Source organism: Myxine glutinosa, chromosome 8 (assembly GCF_964187855.1).
Source record: "Myxine glutinosa chromosome 8, kmMyxGlut1.1, whole genome shotgun sequence".
Lineage (NCBI taxonomy): Eukaryota > Metazoa > Chordata > Myxini > Myxiniformes > Myxinidae > Myxine > Myxine glutinosa.
This window is the reverse complement of record NC_136268.1, coordinates 137,047,658-137,066,146: the sequence shown is the minus strand read 5'-3', so window position 1 is coordinate 137,066,146 and position 18,489 is coordinate 137,047,658. Positions and strand designations below refer to the sequence as shown.

The 18,489-nt window shown below is 41.8% G+C and overlaps 1 protein-coding gene across 4 annotated transcripts in view; it reads left to right on the top strand.

Moving 5' to 3' along the window:
* Positions 1–16,319, top strand: part of LOC137432931 (steroidogenic factor 1) — an 88,326-nt gene extending 72,007 nt beyond the window's left edge. For 3 of the 4 annotated variants that reach the window (XM_078783742.1, XM_078783743.1, XM_068125253.2), the window contains 3 exons: positions 2,966–3,085; positions 4,822–4,969; positions 15,353–16,307. In XM_078783742.1, coding sequence (XP_078639868.1) covers positions 2,966–3,085; positions 4,822–4,969; positions 15,353–15,600 — 516 coding nt within the window. In that variant the 3' untranslated portion in view covers positions 15,601–16,307. Of the gene's footprint in view, positions 1–2,965; positions 3,086–4,821; positions 4,970–15,352 lie in introns of all 4 variants that reach the window. The other variant, XM_068125252.2, reaches the window with a different exon arrangement.
* Positions 16,320–18,489: the final 2,170 nt, after the last annotated feature.

The window sequence follows — 18,489 nt, the reverse complement described above, 5'->3', positions numbered from 1 at the left end:
CCAGAATGTCATCACGGGACCTACAGGTAGCTCTTGCCACTGTTGATGTCAAAGTGCACGAGTCTACCATTAGAAAGAGGCTGCACAAATTTGATCTACATGGGAGGTGTGCCAGGAGGAAACCTTTGCTGTCCAGAAAGAACATCAGGGCAAGACTAAAGTTTGCCAATGGACACCGAGGCAAAGACCAGCACTTCTGGAATAATGTGCTCTGGACAGATGAATCAAAGGTGGAGCTATTTGGCCACAGTACCAGAAGACATGTTTGGCGAAAACCAAAGACAGCATTTGACCACAAGAACCTGATACCAACTGTAAAGCATGGTGTTGGAAATATTATGGTTTGGGGCAGCTCACCATCATAGAATCCACTATGAATTCTTGATTGTACCAGAGGGTGCTTGAGGATAATGTGAGGCCATCTGTCGGAAAGTTGAAGCTCAACCGAAGATGGACCTTGCAACATGACAATGACCCCAAACATCTATCTATAATTCCAGCAATCTCTGTGTGTCTGTCTGTGTGTCTGTGACCGCTGTTTCTCGACAACCACGGGTCCGATATACTTGAAACTTGCCAGGTATATTGCTGGGGACCCGAGGATGTGCCTTTTCAAGGTTTGTAATTAATCGGACAAGTACCTACCGAGCTATGTCCAAAAAACGCTTCAACCAATCAGAGAGCAGCGAGCTATCACGTGTGCCGAACCGTTAATGCAATGCAAGCGTTAATGCGTTAATGCAAGGCTTTTCTTTTTTTCCCTCTTCTCTTTCTACTTTTCCTTGCGATTAAATTGCAAACAGCCAAAATACGTTGGCGCTAATTGAATAATTGGCCATTAACACTAAAATAATCGTAACTGCGATATGCCAACTTCCGGACAGTGCAGCCTTCCATGTTGTTGTTGTTTGCAGCAGCTGTTTGCAGCAAGGCAAGGCTTTTCTTTTTTTCCCTCTTCTCTTTCTACTTTTCCTTGCGATTAAATTGCAAAAAGCCAAAATACGTTGGCGATAATTGAATAAATGGGCATTAATAGATAGATAGATAGATATGCGATATGCGAACTTCCGGACAGTGTGCGCGTTACGAGCTGACCGCCATTACGGTACGTAATTCGATTTCTTATGCGCATTATTTCTCCCAATTCAGTCAGAGCGAAGGGCGGAAGCGAAGAGCGTTGTTATTTTTTGTTTACGGGCGTACGGGCGGGGTAGAGCGTACGGGTAGCGTTTTTTTTTTTTTTTGGCAAGGAACGGGCACCCACGTACGGGCAATGCCCTAGTACCAGTAAATCCACCAAGGAATGGCTGAAAAGAAAGAAATGGAGGGTTCTGGAATGGCCAAGTCAAAGCCCGGATCTTAATCTCATCGAGATGTTGTGGGGGGATTTGAAACGAGCTGTGCATGCAAGAAACCCCTCAAACATCGCACAGCTGAAAGAATTCTGCATGGAGGAGTGGGCAAAAATTTCTTCCATTCGATGTCAGAGACTGGTAGACAGTTAGAAGAAACGCCGACTTGAGCTTGTTTCTGCCAAAGGGGGCAATACCACCTATTGGAGCCAAGGGTGTACTTACTTTTTCCACATGTGAAATTTGAATTTATGTTTATTTAAATTACACAATGGACTACAAAATGTAAATGTTTCATGATATTTGTTATATTATATCACCTTTATCTATCAATATTGTTGAAATGAAGATCAAATAGCTGTATGTTGAAATATGTTGAAAAAGTCAAAACTTTACATGGGGTGTACTTACTTTTTCACGTGACTGTATCCAACTCATCCAACAAGTTTCATCCGAATTGGTCCACAACGTTTTGAGATATCATGCTATATATCGTTTTTGGCCCTGTCTTTCATTGGTGAAGAATCACTTAAAAATACAGGATTCGGATCTGGATCTTCACTAAAATCGAATCAATTCTTCATTATCACACACCCAATATGTCCACCAAGTTTTATAATAATCCGTCCATAACTCTTTGAGACATCCTGTTCACAAACAGACAATTAACAGACAGAAATGCAAACAAACAGGAGTGAACACATAACCTCCATCCACCTTAGGACGTGGAGCAATCAATAGACAATTGGCGGAGACAATAAATTGCCATTTTATGTCACGTGGAGCAATCAACATCAGATGATGGTAAAGTATATAATACATTTTGTAATGTTGTTATCATGAACACTAGCAGTGCCAGAAAAGCAGAGAGGTGTCACAAAGGAGAAAAACAGAAAAGGAGAGAAGGCAAGTGATTTGTGAGACAAAAGGACACATCTGAGGAATGACAGAGCTGCCTTAAGGAGGGTTCAGCGTAGAGCAACTAGATGGATTTCCAGACCTAGCTATGAGCAGTGCATGAAGGAGACAGGACGTTTAACATTAGAAAGGAGGTGATTACGAGGAGATCTGATTGAGATGTTTAAGTTTATGAAGGGTATATACAATAAGTGCGGAAGACATTTTCAGCGGAACAGACCATAGCTTGAGAGTGAAGAACGGAATGCTCTTCCGGATAGTTGTTGCAGCAACAACAGTAGATAGGTTTAAATTGGAATTAGATAAGGTATAATTCCATTGGGGTTATAGTGGTACAGGTGTATATTTGTGGACATGTGCAGGCATGATGGGTTTAAAATGGCCTCCTTCTGCATCAAAGTTCCTTGTATTTCCTTAAGAGTCAGAAGAGGAGCTTGTCTAACCCCAAAACAGCCAATGGTGGATGGATAAGGTTTAGAGATGTGGTGAGGCCATAAAACAATTTATCAAAAACATGCAGGCCTTTACAGATGTGTTCTTTCAGAAACTTTTATTGGATGCATTTTGTCTAATGATCCTGAATTCTGACAAAAGTTTGGAATATCTGCCCTTCCATAAAGAAATGACGCACAAAGCGACTTGTTTAATGTACGTATGTGTTTAAATGACCGGTGCATTGCTCTCTATTCTTACAGGTTGATGATCAGATGAAGCTGCTCCAAAACTGCTGGAGTGAGCTCCTGGTGTTGGACCACATTTCTCGACAGGTCCAGCACGGGTGTGAGGGTACCGTGCTCATGGTCACCGGGCAACAGGTGCGATGCTTAGCCACGTCGTGTACTTGAGCACATCTTGTGTTCGGCTTTTCACCTCCACATAATAGAAATAACGGGTTTCCAAAAAAGAACTAATGGAAGGGATGAAGGAAAACATGTTGATGACAATTTCAAAGAATGACTAGGGCATTGCCCGTACGTGGGTGCCCGTTCCTTGCCAAAAAAAAAAAAAAACGCTACCCGTACGCTCTACCCCGCCCGTACGCCCGTAAACAAAAAATAACAACGCTCTTCGCTTCCGCCCTTCGCTCTGACTGAATTGGGAGAAATAATGCGCATAAGAAATCGAATTACGTACCGTAATGGCGGTCAGCTCGTAACGCGCACACTGTCCGGAAGTTCGCATATCGCATATCTATCTATCTATCTATTAATGCCCAATTATTCAATTATCGCCAACGTATTTTGGCTTTTTGCAATTTAATCGCAAGGAAAAGTAGAAAGAGAAGAGGGAAAAAAAGAAAAGCCTTGCCTTGCTGCAAACAGCTGCTGCAAACAACAACAACATGGAAGGCTGCACTGTCCGGAAGTTGGCATATCGCAGTTACGATTATTTTAGTGTTAATGGCCAATTATTCAATTAGCGCCAACGTATTTTGGCTGTTTGCAATTTAATCGCAAGGAAAAGTAGAAAGAGAAGAGGGAAAAAAAGAAAAGCCTTGCATTAACGCATTAACGCTTGCATTGCATTAACGGTTCGGCACACGTGATAGCTCGCTGCTCTCTGATTGGTTGAAGCGTTTTTTGGACATAGCTCGGTAGGTACTTGTCCGATTAATTACAAACCTTGAAAAGGCACATCCTCGGGTCCCCAGCAATATACCTGGCAAGTTTCAAGTATATCGGACCCGTGGTTGTCGAGAAACAGCGGTCACAGACAAACACACAGACACACAGACAGACACACAGAGATTACTGGCATTATAGATAGATGATAAGCAAAAACAATGTAATTATTTAAACAATGTAATTGTGTTAACAATGTAATTAAGACAAAACGTTCATTTTATCTAAAAATTATCAAAAAATTTTGAATTTTGTTTGGAGTTTGCAGTCTCCCATATCGCCCCACCAACTTCCAAAAATGGTTGTAGTTTTGAAGACCCATATTAAGAAATTGATGGAACCCGCATTGCTGCATGGTATGCAAGGCTCAGCTCCGATGTTTCGACCACCGAGTAGTTTCAGTCATGGTTGAAGACCACTGAGCGGTCCAACGTCAAACCTTAGTTTGACCTACTGGGCAGCTATAGTTGCACGGTGGCACCTTCAAGGTTAACAAGCTTGGAGTTGCACGTGGTCATTTTGATGACGCCGACCAGATTAAGTACGTTAGGCCTATTCTGGATAATTTCCTTAATAGACTAAAAAGGGTAAAAAGTTTTAGGTCAGGTCAGTCTTTTGGGAATGCCACTGGTAACATGTAACCCAGTGCTACCTTTCGCATGGTCGGGTTGTCTGCGACTAAACCGACACCCCTCACTGAGGTTTATTGTGGCATGGCTGACTGTGACACCTGAGAAAAGGCAGATGAGCTACCGTAGGGAGCCAATTGCCATCCAGTAAGGAGATGGTGTCCTCTAAAAAACACCCATCCCGTTTGGACCGGTTCAAGTCATACCAAAGAATCCACGTCAATGAAATGTATGATGATGATAATAATGGGACCCTAACACACCGGTTGCATGCCATGTTGTCATTGCCACGATTCGCAGGTGGATCTCTGCGCATTGTCTGCTCATGCCAGCGAACCTCTGCATGCGCTTCTGTGCCGCACCCAGGAGCTTGTGAGCAAACTCCGCTTGCTGCAAGCAGACCGCCGAGAATTTGTGTGCCTCAAATACTTGCTTCTGTTTAGTCCAGGTGAGGTCTGCCACTCTGTTGTTCGTCCGTTCATTAACCAATGAAAACTGATTTATGTTTAAAATGAATGTAAAGCCAGTAAGATGGGGGGTAGATGCCCCTGTCGTGAAGGGTGGGCATGATGCCACCCACCCGCTGTATGACCTCCTCGGTCCTGGTACAACCCTGTTCAGCATCCTGAACCTTTGTACCGGAGGGATACCTGGCTGACGGACGCGGGATAGCGGGCAATTCCACACGGACAATGTTCATTATATAATGAATATATATGAATTCGAACAAAAAGGACTGAGGACGATAACAGGTCAGGGGTGATAGGGTGAGGGGGGAATGTTGCCCCACCTTCCCCAACAGTAGCATTTTAGCCAATATCACTGTAATAACAAGGAAGGGAAACACCGTCAATTATAATTGTTCATGGAATATTTAATCGTGGAAGTTCCAATTGTACAGCTGGGGAGCCGAAGCTGAACACACTTTGCTTAAGGTTTCACTGCTGGATATGCTTTTTGGTGGTTGCATTCACATTATGGACACAACGCAAGGGAGTGTGTGTGTGTGTGTGAGTGTGTGTGTGTGTGTGTGTGTGTGTGTGTGTGTATGTATGTATGTGAGTATGGATATGCATTGTATGTGTGTCTTTCTGTGTCTGTGTGTGGTTGTGGGTGCTTCTGTCTGCATATCTGTCTGTGCATGTATGTGTGTGTATGTGTATGTATATGTGTGTGTATGTGTGTCTGTGCATGTATGTGTGTGTATGTGTGTATGTGTGTATGTGTGTGTATGTGTGTATGTGTGTATGTGTGTATGTTTGTATGTGTGTGATGTATGTGTGTGTGTGTGTGTGTGTGTGTGTGTATGTGCATTGTGCATGTGTGCATGTGTATGTGCATGTGTGCGTGTGTATGTGCATGTGCGTGTATGTGTGCATGTGTGTGTATGTGTGTATGTGTGTGTATGTGTGTGCATGTATGTATGTGTGTGTGTGTATGCGCATGTGTGTGTATGTGTATGTGTGTGTATGTGTGTGCATGTGTGTGTATGTGTGTGTATGTGTGTGATGTATGTGTGTGTGTGTGTATGTGTGTGTGTGTGTGTGTATGTATGTATGTGTATATGTGTGTATGTGTGTATGTGTGCGTATACTGTATATGTGTGTATGTGTGTATGTGTGTATGTTTGTATGTGTGTGATGTATGTGTGTGTGTGTGTGTGTATGTGCATGTGTGTATGTGCATTGTGCATGTGTGCATGTGCGTGTATGTGTGTGCATGTGTGTGTATGTGTGTATGTGTGTGCATGTATGTATGTGTGTGTGTGTGTGTATGTGCATGTGTGTGTGTATGTGTATGTGTGTGTATGTGTGTGTATGTGTGTATGTGTGTGATGTATGTGTGTGTGTGTGTGTGTGTGTGTGTGTGTGTGTGTGTATGTGCATGTGTGTGTATGTGTATGTGTGCATGTGTATGTGTATGTGTGTGCATGTGTGTGTATGTGTGTGCATGTGTGTGTATGTATGTGCATGTGTGTGTATGTGTGTATGTGTGTGCATGTATGTGTGTGTGTGTATGTGCATGTGTGTGTGTGTATGTGCATGTGTGCATGTGTATGTGCATGTGTGTGTATGTGTGTGCATGTGTGTGTATGTGTGTATGTGTGTGCATGTGTGTATGTGTGTGTGTGTATTTTGGTATGTGTGTGTATGTGTGTATGTGTGTGTGTGTGTGTGTGTGTGTGTGTGTGTGTGTGTGCGTGTGTGTGTGTATGTGTGTGTGTGTGTGTATGTATGTATGTATGTGTATATGTGTGTATGTGTGTATGTGTGTGTATACTGTATATGTGTGTATGTGTGTGTGCGTGTGTGTGTGTGTGTGTGTGTGTGTGTGTGTGTGTGTGTGTCGAAGTGGATTGTGGATTTAACAGAAAATATTCAGAAGAGTATAATAAGGGTGAGTGGGTGGAGGTGGCTACGGTTACAATATATTGTTTATAAAATATGTACTTTTATCATTTCTCAAAGAGTTGCCACAGAACGGTTGGCTAAACTAAATCGATGTTGCCCTTGTCCAAGTTAGTCTTTTGACATCATGTGGTTTAGTTATCTCTTCGCTCGCAGCATTTACATTCTGAAATCATCACTGAACGCAGAAGCACACTGAATTCACAAGTGTAGCTTCCTGCTCCAACGAGGGCTCCGAGATGTTTCCCAGGCTGTCGGTGCTGGGAGCAGTCCAACAAGGCCCAAGGGGCAGGGATTTCACAGATGGACATCTTTGCTAAGTGGTGAGACAGGTGCGCACGAATGCCATGTCATAGCCTTACCTGTCGCCCTTGACTAACTGCACAACCTGCGTTAAAAAGATGTTTCTTCCAGAATCGTTGACGAAACAAGAGTTTCAGCTGCATAGAGTCTCCTACTTGATCTGACGCTCTTAACAGCTTCGAGACAGTTGTTTGAATACCACAAGACATTCCAATCCAGATCACTGTTTAGCATTTACATTACTACACCATGAGAGCACAGATGTGTCTGCCATAGGGACGCCGTATGGTGTAATCTTTTGGCTGAGAAATGGGGGAAAAAAATCGCTGCTCGGTTGCTTTGGGAATAGTGACGGAAAGGCCTGTAACAGCCATCGCAACCACACTCAGCTGCCTCGCTGTTCTCCCTTTGATCCATCCGTGAGTACAAGACTAAGCGAGAAAGGAGCTCACTGAGAACCGGGGCAAACGCAGGTCATGGGATTGCCGCAAAGGACGCGACAAGGTACAAGGAGTACACGGGGTTCGACGGAAGGCAAAAGAGTTCATGTGTGAGTGCAGATGCTGGGCCAGAGTGTGCGTTTTCAGTTCTGGAATTCTGTGACCCAAATCCACCGGGAAGCATTGATCTGCGAGCGTTGCACGCCATTACGGCTAGGTGACCGTTTCTATCTGCTGCGTCAACTTGCACTCCATATTTCTTGAAAGAGTACTGGAAGCATCCGGCTTCCAGTTGCGGGAACAAGAGCGGGTTGTCGTCGCTTCTTCTGCAGCCTGTGGCTGCTGTTTGCATCATCTTCTGGAAGCGGGGCTGTGCCGCCGATGCAGTACCCCTGTTGCCAGTAAGCTGGTACGCATTTTACCAATCTCGGAAGGATGACAGGCTGAGTCAACCCACCTGGTGTTATGTCAATGGCATAACAGCTAAAGACCGACCCTGATATCTTAAGCGTCATCTTAGCCGTTGAGCCAACACCAGTTACAAGAGTGTGCAAAAAGCATCATGAGACAGCAAAGTAACATGGCGTCCAAACAATTGGCTCAAACTCAAAGTGGTGAGGAGTCGGTTGGGGGAAGGGCTAACTCGGGTGAAACAATCCTCATTTTGAGCTACAAGCAACGTGGGCCCGCGTCTCGCGGAGTGCTGAGAATTTCTTGCATTTGTTGAACTCTGATACAAGATGTTTATGAAAAGACATTTATTGCGGTGATTCTCATGGCTGACATTCCCAAAACATGAAGGCGTCGTTTTTTTTCGATTTGATTCCATTGTTATCTATCAACATCCATTAACCCTTGGCATTTTGCATCGTGTTGTACCATTTTACGGTGCTTTAATCCATCCTCTTGAATGTTTCTTGTTAAAATTATTATTATTGTTAATAATCTCTTCCTATCTTTGCTTTTTCTCATAATGATCTGTCCTCATCATTTTCATCATATAATTGGAAATGAGGTCACTTTGTTAGTGTGGTTGGCCTTGTTTGGTGTTCCCATCAGAACACGTTGCTCATGATGCTGGGAGACCAGATATGAATCCTGTTTCCTGTGTTGACATGTCCTTTATTTACTGATGTCCTTGTAACTAATGTAAAAGTCCATCAATTTCTTCTGATGCCCTTGTGCCGCACCTGATTTATGTACAAGTTCCTCAATACGCCTTAGACACCGTAAGGGTTATTTTATGAAATTATTTCACTCTTCTTCTTCATTAACATGCAGCACATGGCTCTTGGTGGCATCATTTGTTGGGGGTGCAGCTGGGCCAGTGATGCAGTGCCCCCAGTAGGTTAGAGCAGGAACTTGGAATTTGACCAGGGTACAGGAGATAGCCCACCTACACCTCATGAAGGACACCGTGGGGTCTTTAACGGCCACCAATTAATTCCGGCACATGCGGCGCCCATTTAATGTCCATCCGAGGGCACATTGATGCCTCGTGAACCTCCTGGATGACAGTTTGTAGCTGGGCTGAGATTCAAACCCAGACTAGACAGCTTATAGGTGAATGTGAGTACCTCTAGGCCATCCAATTTTCACTCTCTAATGATTTTTAAAAATTCCTTTTTTCTACCATATTACTATAATATTATGTTTGTAGATTAATCATAATTGATTTTTTTCTTTATTATTCCTTCATTTATTACATCATCAATTTCATTTTTTTCTGATGAATGACATCACTTGACAGTGATGAATGACATCACTTGACAGTGATGAATGACAGTGAGAATATCCAGGATTGAGTTGATGAGTGGTAAGTTACATTCGCCCCTGATTAAACAGGGTTACAACTATATCCAAGAAGAGGAATCTCAGCAATATTCCATGGAATTTCAATGGTATCAGCGTATTTCTGCAATGACAACATATTGGTGGTCGTCATAGGCCAGAAGCTCAACTGGAACAACCAAATCAATACCGTAACTATAAGAGCAGGACAGAAGCTGTGAACTCTCCAATAAGTAGTTTACCTCCTGTTTCCTCAATACTTCACCTTCTATAAGGCTCAGGTCAAGATTGTGATGGAATACTCATTTCTCACCTGGTTAGGTATATCCGAAACAATGTGTAACTCCATCCAGGACAAAGCCTCACACAACGATCAGCTCACCACAATCTCCAATCAACAACCCCCGCTTGTCTATCCAGCTGTCTTTGGTTGCAGTCTGTACTACAGAGTTTGTAGAGTATGCACTGCAGCAAACTATACCCTCTCTGCTTCGCCAACGCCCCCAGGCCCATTACACTAGAGCAGTGCGCACACGTACAAGTTGGCAAAACACGCCAACGTCAGCCTCAACTGCAACTCACACGACATCCTAACTTCTATGTTTGTGTACAACTACTCCGTCATCATAGATAGATCAAAATTCTTGGGAAAATGCCAGGGGCATAGAAAATGCCAAACAATAGAAAAAAAGGGACATTCAAAAAATCTCGTGTGCATGCTAGACTACCCTTGTGTTCTGAGGAGGAACCAGGTAATGCTATCGAAAAGTTCATATAAAGGGGCACCCTACATCTGGCAAATAAAATACATTTAGTTCTTCATGCAGGTGTATGAATCAAATTGGCACCCCTTTATATGAACTTTTCTAGAGCATTACTTTCAGTCCCTATGTTAAAGTGGCATACAGAGAAACTGTCCCATATAAAGGGGGGCGGGGGTGTTTGCACCTCCCTTGATACTAGAATGTCCAACCAAGTGCCATTACAGGTGAAGCATCTGCAAAGCAATTTTAAGAGAAGGCCCACTAGCACCTTCTAAATGCTACCTTCAAGGAGAGAGTGTAAATGCGGTTTCCATGCAAATCCCATATGCGAATAGTAAAAATCATATATTAACTGAGTTATCTTATTGCACTGATAAAAATGTATTTACCATCTCCCATTGCAATATACCATTTTCAGCAAGACACCTGCACCATGACTCCATTTGCCATTCCTGCTCCGCACCGTTTCCATTGGACGGATGCGGTTTAATGTCTTTCTTTCACACAGCTATAAACTTTGCTGTGACTATTGATTACCGAGGGAGACTTTGCTTGTTTTACATAAGAGCTTATCTTATCTTGCTGTACACGTACTCCACCACCGTCGGCGGAACCATGCCCAATCACACCTGGTTAACTTGTGACCCAAGACTTGCATTAATCACCAGCATTCTGACCTAACATCTCATAACAACTATACACATCAAAATCAAAGTCTCATAAATACACTCAGCAGATGCGAGCACAGATGATGAAACTTTGCAAATGCAGTTAAAATTGGGTGGAAATCAGTAGTTTCACAGGAAATTGCTGAGTTTGACTTGGAAAGATAGAATTAGGCCATGGCCAAAGTTATAACCCCCCACCCCATAAACCAAAGCGTAACAGCTGTTTCTCGAATGTGTTGTCCCTGCAGTGTCCCAGGCAGGCCCTGTCCATGCTATGTTTGGCATTACTTTACGTGGCGGTGAGTTGTCCCAGTGTCCACATGTGTGTGTTATGCTCCTCGGCCTGGGTTTTTGTGCCTGAAAACGAACGTACAAGCCACAGGACGGGTAGGAGGGAAGGCTACCCATTGGTAAGGACAGTATTAGCCAGCACATCAAGGTTTACTCAATCGCTTCCAGGCAGTGCCATAATGATAAATCAGTTTCTACAGAACGCGAGTATAACAGGTGCACAAAACGTTAGCCATTGGGGATCGGAGTCTTTCTCGAACACTCTCACAGCTTATTGTTTCATGATCTATGAGAAGCGTTCAAATAAATGATCTCCAAACAAGACACTCACATGAGTCCATGAAGCTGCAACTTGTTACTTGCGAAATTCGAAGATTTTTCAAGCATATTGGTTGAACTTCTGCGTTATTCTGTCTGTTTGTCAGTCGCCTCCAGGTCACAATTTTCAACCGATCTTCACGAAACTTCACCAAATGGTGAGGTTTGTCATAAGCAAGAAGCCTGTTGTTTTTGGGGTTAAAAGGTAAATAGGTCAACATAGGGCAAAGGTCACCAACTTTGTCAAATTCCTAAAATCCTCAATTTTTATCCGATTGACTTGAAATTTGAATAGGATTTGCATATATGGTCACTAAATTCAACCACCAACTATTTTTGAGGTCAACTTAGGCCAAAAGGTCAACATAGGCCAAATTTCTAAAATCCTCAATTGTTATCCGATTGACTTGAAATTTGAAGAGGACTTGCATATTTGGTCGCTGAATTCAACCACCAATAATTATTTTTGAGGTCATCATAGGCCAACAGCATAGTTTAGGGATTTCGCAAGTATCGTGCTATACACGACATTTTTTTTTTCCAATGCAGAAGCAGATAGAATTAGGAAGAAAAATGTTTCCTCACTAACAATAATAGTGTGTTGCAGGATTAGCCTTGCGGGCCCCATGACAATCCTGGTTCCCTGTTTGAGGCAATGTTTTTATGGCGGGATGTCCTTCCTGACGCCAACCCTTAGTCGCCTCTTTTGATGCGCACTGCGCAGGGATACCGTGTACCTATTCTAAACCCGGGTACACACCGGGATCATTCATCCCAGCAAGCTGGTACTCCATTTGCCGACCTCAGAAGGTGACAGGCTTTGTCCCCTGGCATGAATTCACCAATCGACCGGGATTCGAACTCAGGATCCCAGGATCCCGAGCCAGCACCCTAAACTGCTAAGCCAACACCAGGCTTACAGTATATGTATGTATATATGTTGGTCTGTCGCCATTTTTCTCAGGGATGGCTTAACGGATCTTTGTCAAACTTTCAGAGGTTCATCAGTGAGTGCCTGGGAGTGTTTTCGGCCAAACAAAAAAAAAGTTTTAACAAAAGTTCGGTTTTTTTGGATTTTTAAAAAATCGCTCGATAGTGCCGAAGCCTTTTTGATTAATGACAGTTATATACAAGTACACAATCGTATATATAAATACAAAACATTTACCAGACATTTGAACACAAATAATCAAACAATTCTGGAAGCAGGCAAAGTTAGTTGTAAGGCTTCTTCTGCTTCCTAAATTCATCATACTTAACTCAGAAACGTGATCATTGGCACATTCAGCAGCATATATTCAACGAAAAGGTAAAATGATGATTTGACATTTCTGATGGATTCTGATTTGGATGTATTTGCTTTTCCATTATATTTTCCCTCATTTCAAATATGTCTATGTTTCTTTTTCGCTTGAGCAATGCCGGGTACTCCAGCTATAAACACTTATATACTTTACTTGGGGTACAAATAGAAATACAACTTTGTCTGGGGGTAACATAGGCTATGTGGCTGCGGTCTTATGCGGGGGTGTGGGAGACCGGGAGAGGGGTGTAAATCCTCTATGTAAATGTGTACCGTGTCACGCCAGCTGGTGATGGTGGCAGAGGGTATCACAATTTCCCTTTTTTACCTGAGCAACACTGCAGTTATCAAGCACTCTTTGTACGGGTAAATTTTCCTCCTTCCATTCCCCTCCCTCCCTCCCCCAAAATGGAGGGGCCCGTCAAAGCCACCGCCCCGCCTCCCCCCCCCCCAAATATGTATAATGTATATGTAGTATATCTTTTGTTAATATCTCATTCGTACAACCTTTAAAGCACCCCATGTACCATGTATGCCTCCTGCTGCAAGTTATGTGCACTCATGTGAGATAATGCTTCACTTGTCATCTCAGTTTCTTGATATCTACTTCATAGCTTCAACATGTTTTCATCTTGAATGATTCCTTTTACTATTGGACTTTTTTGTACATTTATTGCAATTTTCCCTCCCAGGGTGAGCCCATAGTATCATAATATATCACTTTCATCATAATATATCAAGGTCATAATATATCACTTTCATCATAATATATCAAGGTCATAATATATCACTTTTAGCAATCAATTTCACACTCAATAAATGTGAATGTAAAATAAACCCAAACACAAATATTACAACATGAACATTGTTACTATTTAGCAGACGTCTAAAGTAGTCGATATACTGTACAGATTCACAAATTTTAACACAGGACATGTAAAATAAACCTAATTAAGAGGTGACACCAAATATCTGTGACATAAACTCGGTATCATTAGTTTCATCACTGACTGAAGGTTGTTTGTTGAACTTTCGAATAAAGAGTTGCTGGGTAAATCGGCATCCACAAGTAGTAGTGGTAATAGTAGTTCTGCTTTACCTACCTGTTTCATTGAAGCAGTATCATTTAATTGCTATTCCCTTATTTTCAAACCTTATTGCAAACGTTAATTTATTTCCTTCCTTTTGCGATCCATAGACTTTTTCACAAATGTCTGAAAAAGTTGCGTAATGGGTTTTTGTGAACTTATCTTGTTCTTTCTTTAAAAAAAAAAAGCATTATTTGCATCATCAATTTGACAACTGCTCTAACTGATATTTGCACTGAATCGTAGTAAAAGTTTATTTATTTATTTATTTTAAACAAATCTCTGCAATTACAGCCAAAGACACCTGTTCAAAGATCTTAAACACGAGCACTCTTGTGAACTCGTGAATACCCACCTGGTGATCACCTTTTGGGTGCATGCTCCACAGGAAATCTCCAATAAGCTCAGTACTAAAGCAATATCCATTCACACACTTGCTTTTTGGCTTTCCTCGAAATTGAATTTACTTTAATGCCCTTTACTTTTTTTCCTGTCTTTTATAGCTTCCGGCACCATTTTTGTCTGTGGTCCATAATAATATTGTAAATTTTTTCATGGGTTTGTTTGATTATGCATTTGTACGTCATTCTTTCATGGCTGAAGCGTAGCAGCTAGAGGCCCCAAATTTTAGGTGTTGGCACTTTAGAATGTAGGCAAGCTTTTTAGACATAAGCTACCGCACGATGGCCTTGACATCCATTTTGAGGCCACCAAATGCCGCTATATGTGTATATCGGGATGTGGTTTCAGGTAGTGCTGCCGCCGGCTTGCAGGGAAAAGGTAACCACCATGAGGCCAATAACTCCATAACTTTTCAATGTCCAACACATCCTGAAACCACTGCCCTCAAGCTCACCCAGCCAGGCAGTGCCGGATATCAACCACCCCTCTCCTGGGGCAGCGCCAGGTAGCGCCTGCTAGTATCATAATATAAGTTACCTTACAAATGAACTTCAATGCAGGAGGAGGCCATGAGGCCCATCAAAGCCTTTGTCATGATTGATAACCTATGGTTGATTGTCCATGCTCCATCCTTTTTTAAATGCCGAGCATCAAGCAACGCTTTTTTTTATTTTTAAGTGTTTGGTATGACTCAGCCGGGGTTCTAACCGGCCAAAGTCCCAGACGCAGTACAGATGATCTATCCATTATTCCACCGAGTCTGGTCAAAGAATGTCATGGAAATATATTCCACATACTTTACAGTGCAATGATGAGAGATCTATTAGGTTGAATCTATCAACCACAAGTAAATCTATCAAGATCAATCAAGTATGTGGTAATCAAGTATGTGGTGTAGTATGAGTAATCAAGTATGTGGTTGAATCTATTAGGTTAGGTTATTAGGTAAGATTAGCTTGAATAATCTCATATCAGGTTTAAAACAATAATATTGACATGAAAATGCTACATATCAATATTATTTAATTTCCTGCCTCTCCATTCTCATTCTGCAGATGTGAAGTATTTGGAGAATCAAGCGATGGTGGAGACCGTTCAAGAGCAAGTGAACGCGGCACTACTCGAGTACTCGCTCTGTCGCTCGCCACAGCTCTCCGACAAGTTTGGCCAGCTTCTCCTGAGGCTGCCTGAAATCCGCTCCATTAGCCTCCAGGCCGAGGAATACCTTTATTACAAGCACCTCAACGGAGAGGTTCCCTGTAACAACTTGCTCATTGAAATGTTACATGCAAAGCAGGGCTGATTAGCACTTGTCCACTGATGTTTGAACGCATATCGAGACGTGTCACAAAAAACGGTTTCATTTGTGATGTCAGATTGTTATCATTGTCATATTGTCTCTGCCCTGGTTAATGTAATCTTATTTTTCATTTTTTAAATCACATGCTCACAAAGTCTTCTGCCTTCATATGGTTTCCAGAAGCCTTTATGTACACACACTTTTGAGTGGGAAAAAGTGAATTTGCTTTTGTGCATTGAAGGCTAAAAGAAAAGGGTTGATTTATAATCAAAAATGTTTTCTTTTCACTTTGTCAGGTTTGAACATAAATTACTGACTGTCGTCACAAGCGGTGCACCGATAATGTTCCGACACCTGTGTCGTGTCATATTGGATACCTTTCGGCGAGACGGATATGCATTAGGTTACAAAATTTTGAGTCCTGAATACAGTTGTGTATGTAGGCAATCAAAGCTTTGTATAAAATGTACAATGATGTACATATTTATGAATTGAGATCAATTGATATTTGCAAAAAAAAACAAAAAACAGTTTTTAACGTTTACAATACCCCGCTTTGATTGGCTCTTTGCAGTGTTAAATAAGGCAGGATAAACCTTAAAATGGCAGCAGTGGAGAATCCAATACAGGCAAATAAGTAGGATAATGTGTTGCAAACAAAGCAAGCAAAGTACAAATGGCCAAAAATTGTTTGCATGCACAGAAACCCCAATAAAAGATGGAAAACAAGTAAACAGATTGACTAGTTATCATGGTTAAACATTTCCAGATATCTACAGGCCATAGTGGATGCTGATGGTTAAACAAATAACGTATTCCTTCCCTTATTGATGCTTCAAGCATAATTCACACATCGCCGATGTTAAGTCGAATACAGGTACTTCCGATAGTATGTCGTCTATTGTTTCAAATACATACGTAATCCATTTACAGAGATCACAATTTTCAATAGTTTCTCAATTTTTTGATGGAAATGAGTAACACTCCCTTTGTAGGGCTCACTATTTTGTACTCTACTATGTATATATATAGATATATATATATAGATATATTTGTGTGATTTAGATACTTAGATAGTAAGTGTAATGTTAAAATGTCCATTGTCCATCTGATTCCGAGCGGCTTGCATTTTTTTTTTTTTTTTTTTTTGTAATATGGTATGTGCATAGCGCAGCATTTTCATACGATGAATGCATCGCCTATTGTGCTTGTTACAAAAAAAAGAAAGAAGAGAAGACAAAACAATTTTATTTATTACCTTCATGTAAAGAAGCATACTGAGTGCACATTAAAGAATGGCACATCTTTGTATACGAGGCCAAACGCTTTAGCCGCACGTAGTGCGTGCACGTTTCAATCAGAATATAATATTTTGTTACAAATCAAAGTGCAACTTTGCCCATGTGTAGCTCTGGACTTGCTTGTAGATAAACCCCACCAACCCCTCCAAAAAAAATGTAACAAAAATTACTACTGTTCAGTACATATGACGGTACCAGTTATATGCTCACGGAACATTTTTGGAACTTTGTTATTTTACTGTGAGGAACACAACAGACGTCACACAGAGGTTTATTATCTAAAAGTTTGCGAGTTAGACATAGAAGGTGATGATTCCTTTGACGTTCTTGGTACACACAGGTGGGGTGATAGCTCCAATTACTTTAACGCCAGAAAACTTACAGTAATAGTTTTCCTTGATCTAATATACTATGTGTACTTGATTCTTGTGGTACCGACTTGAGCCTGTGAAATGTAGTCAACTGTATGTACGACTGTGCCTTGTGAGCTGTGAATAGACACAACATGCACACGAAACTGTCAAAACAGTTCGGTGTTTGCCATGGGCTGCCATGGACAAGTACTTACTGTACTGTCGAGTTAACCCACTGCCCTTCAGACACTGGACGGTCATCTTGTAATACCACCGTTTTCGCAAGAGGAACCATCGAGTCGGAACGTTTATCCCGGCAAAGATCCATATACTGTACAGTTTGTACATTTTTCAATAAAAAATGGGAAAACATGCATTCTGGACTTTGACTTATTATTCTCTTCTCATCCTGATGATCATCGCAGCATGTGGAGATGGCCGAACAGATCCTGTGATGCCGTTTCAAAGGTTTACATCTGATGGCTTATTTTATTCGAATTCAAAATTCCATCGATAATGTTTGCATTCCCTCTTCTTGAAATTATCAATTTTCCAGGATTGTCATGGAAAGAGATTAAGCGGTCTTGACGAGCTACAAGGAGTGATCAAAAGGTTCTACGAGCGAGATGGCTATGATGGTGCGAGATGAGGAGGGCGCTGTTGAAATATATAATTTGTGAGTAAATAGTTTTTCTTCCAATTAGTTACATACTTATGTATTGAAAAAAGTCCTTGGCCTTTCTTGGAAGATCAGGAGTATCTTGTCCATAAACATTTTTGAATTCACCATGTATAATTCAAACAACAACAACAACAACAACATGCATTTTAAGGCCATTTTCCCTGCTAGAGTGGGGGTTAGCCTTGCGGTCCCCATGACAATCTTCTCCATATTGCCCTATTTTCTGCATCTCTCCTTGTTAACCCCCTTGCCCGCATTTCTTCTTCCACCATCTTTAGCCAAGTCTTTCTCGGTCTAACCCCGTCCTCTACTTCCTTCTACATTAATTTCCATCACTCTTCTCAACCAGTCACTTTCATCCTTCCTCAACACATGACCAAACCATCTCAACCTGTGCCTCTTCACAGCATCAATCACAGGCAATATTCCCATCATCTTTCGCAATTCATCATTTGTCTTCCTCTCTCTCAACGATACTCCACACATCCATCGAACCATTCGCATTTCCACCCTTTCCAGCCTTCGTTGCTGCTCTACGTTCATTACCCATGTCTCG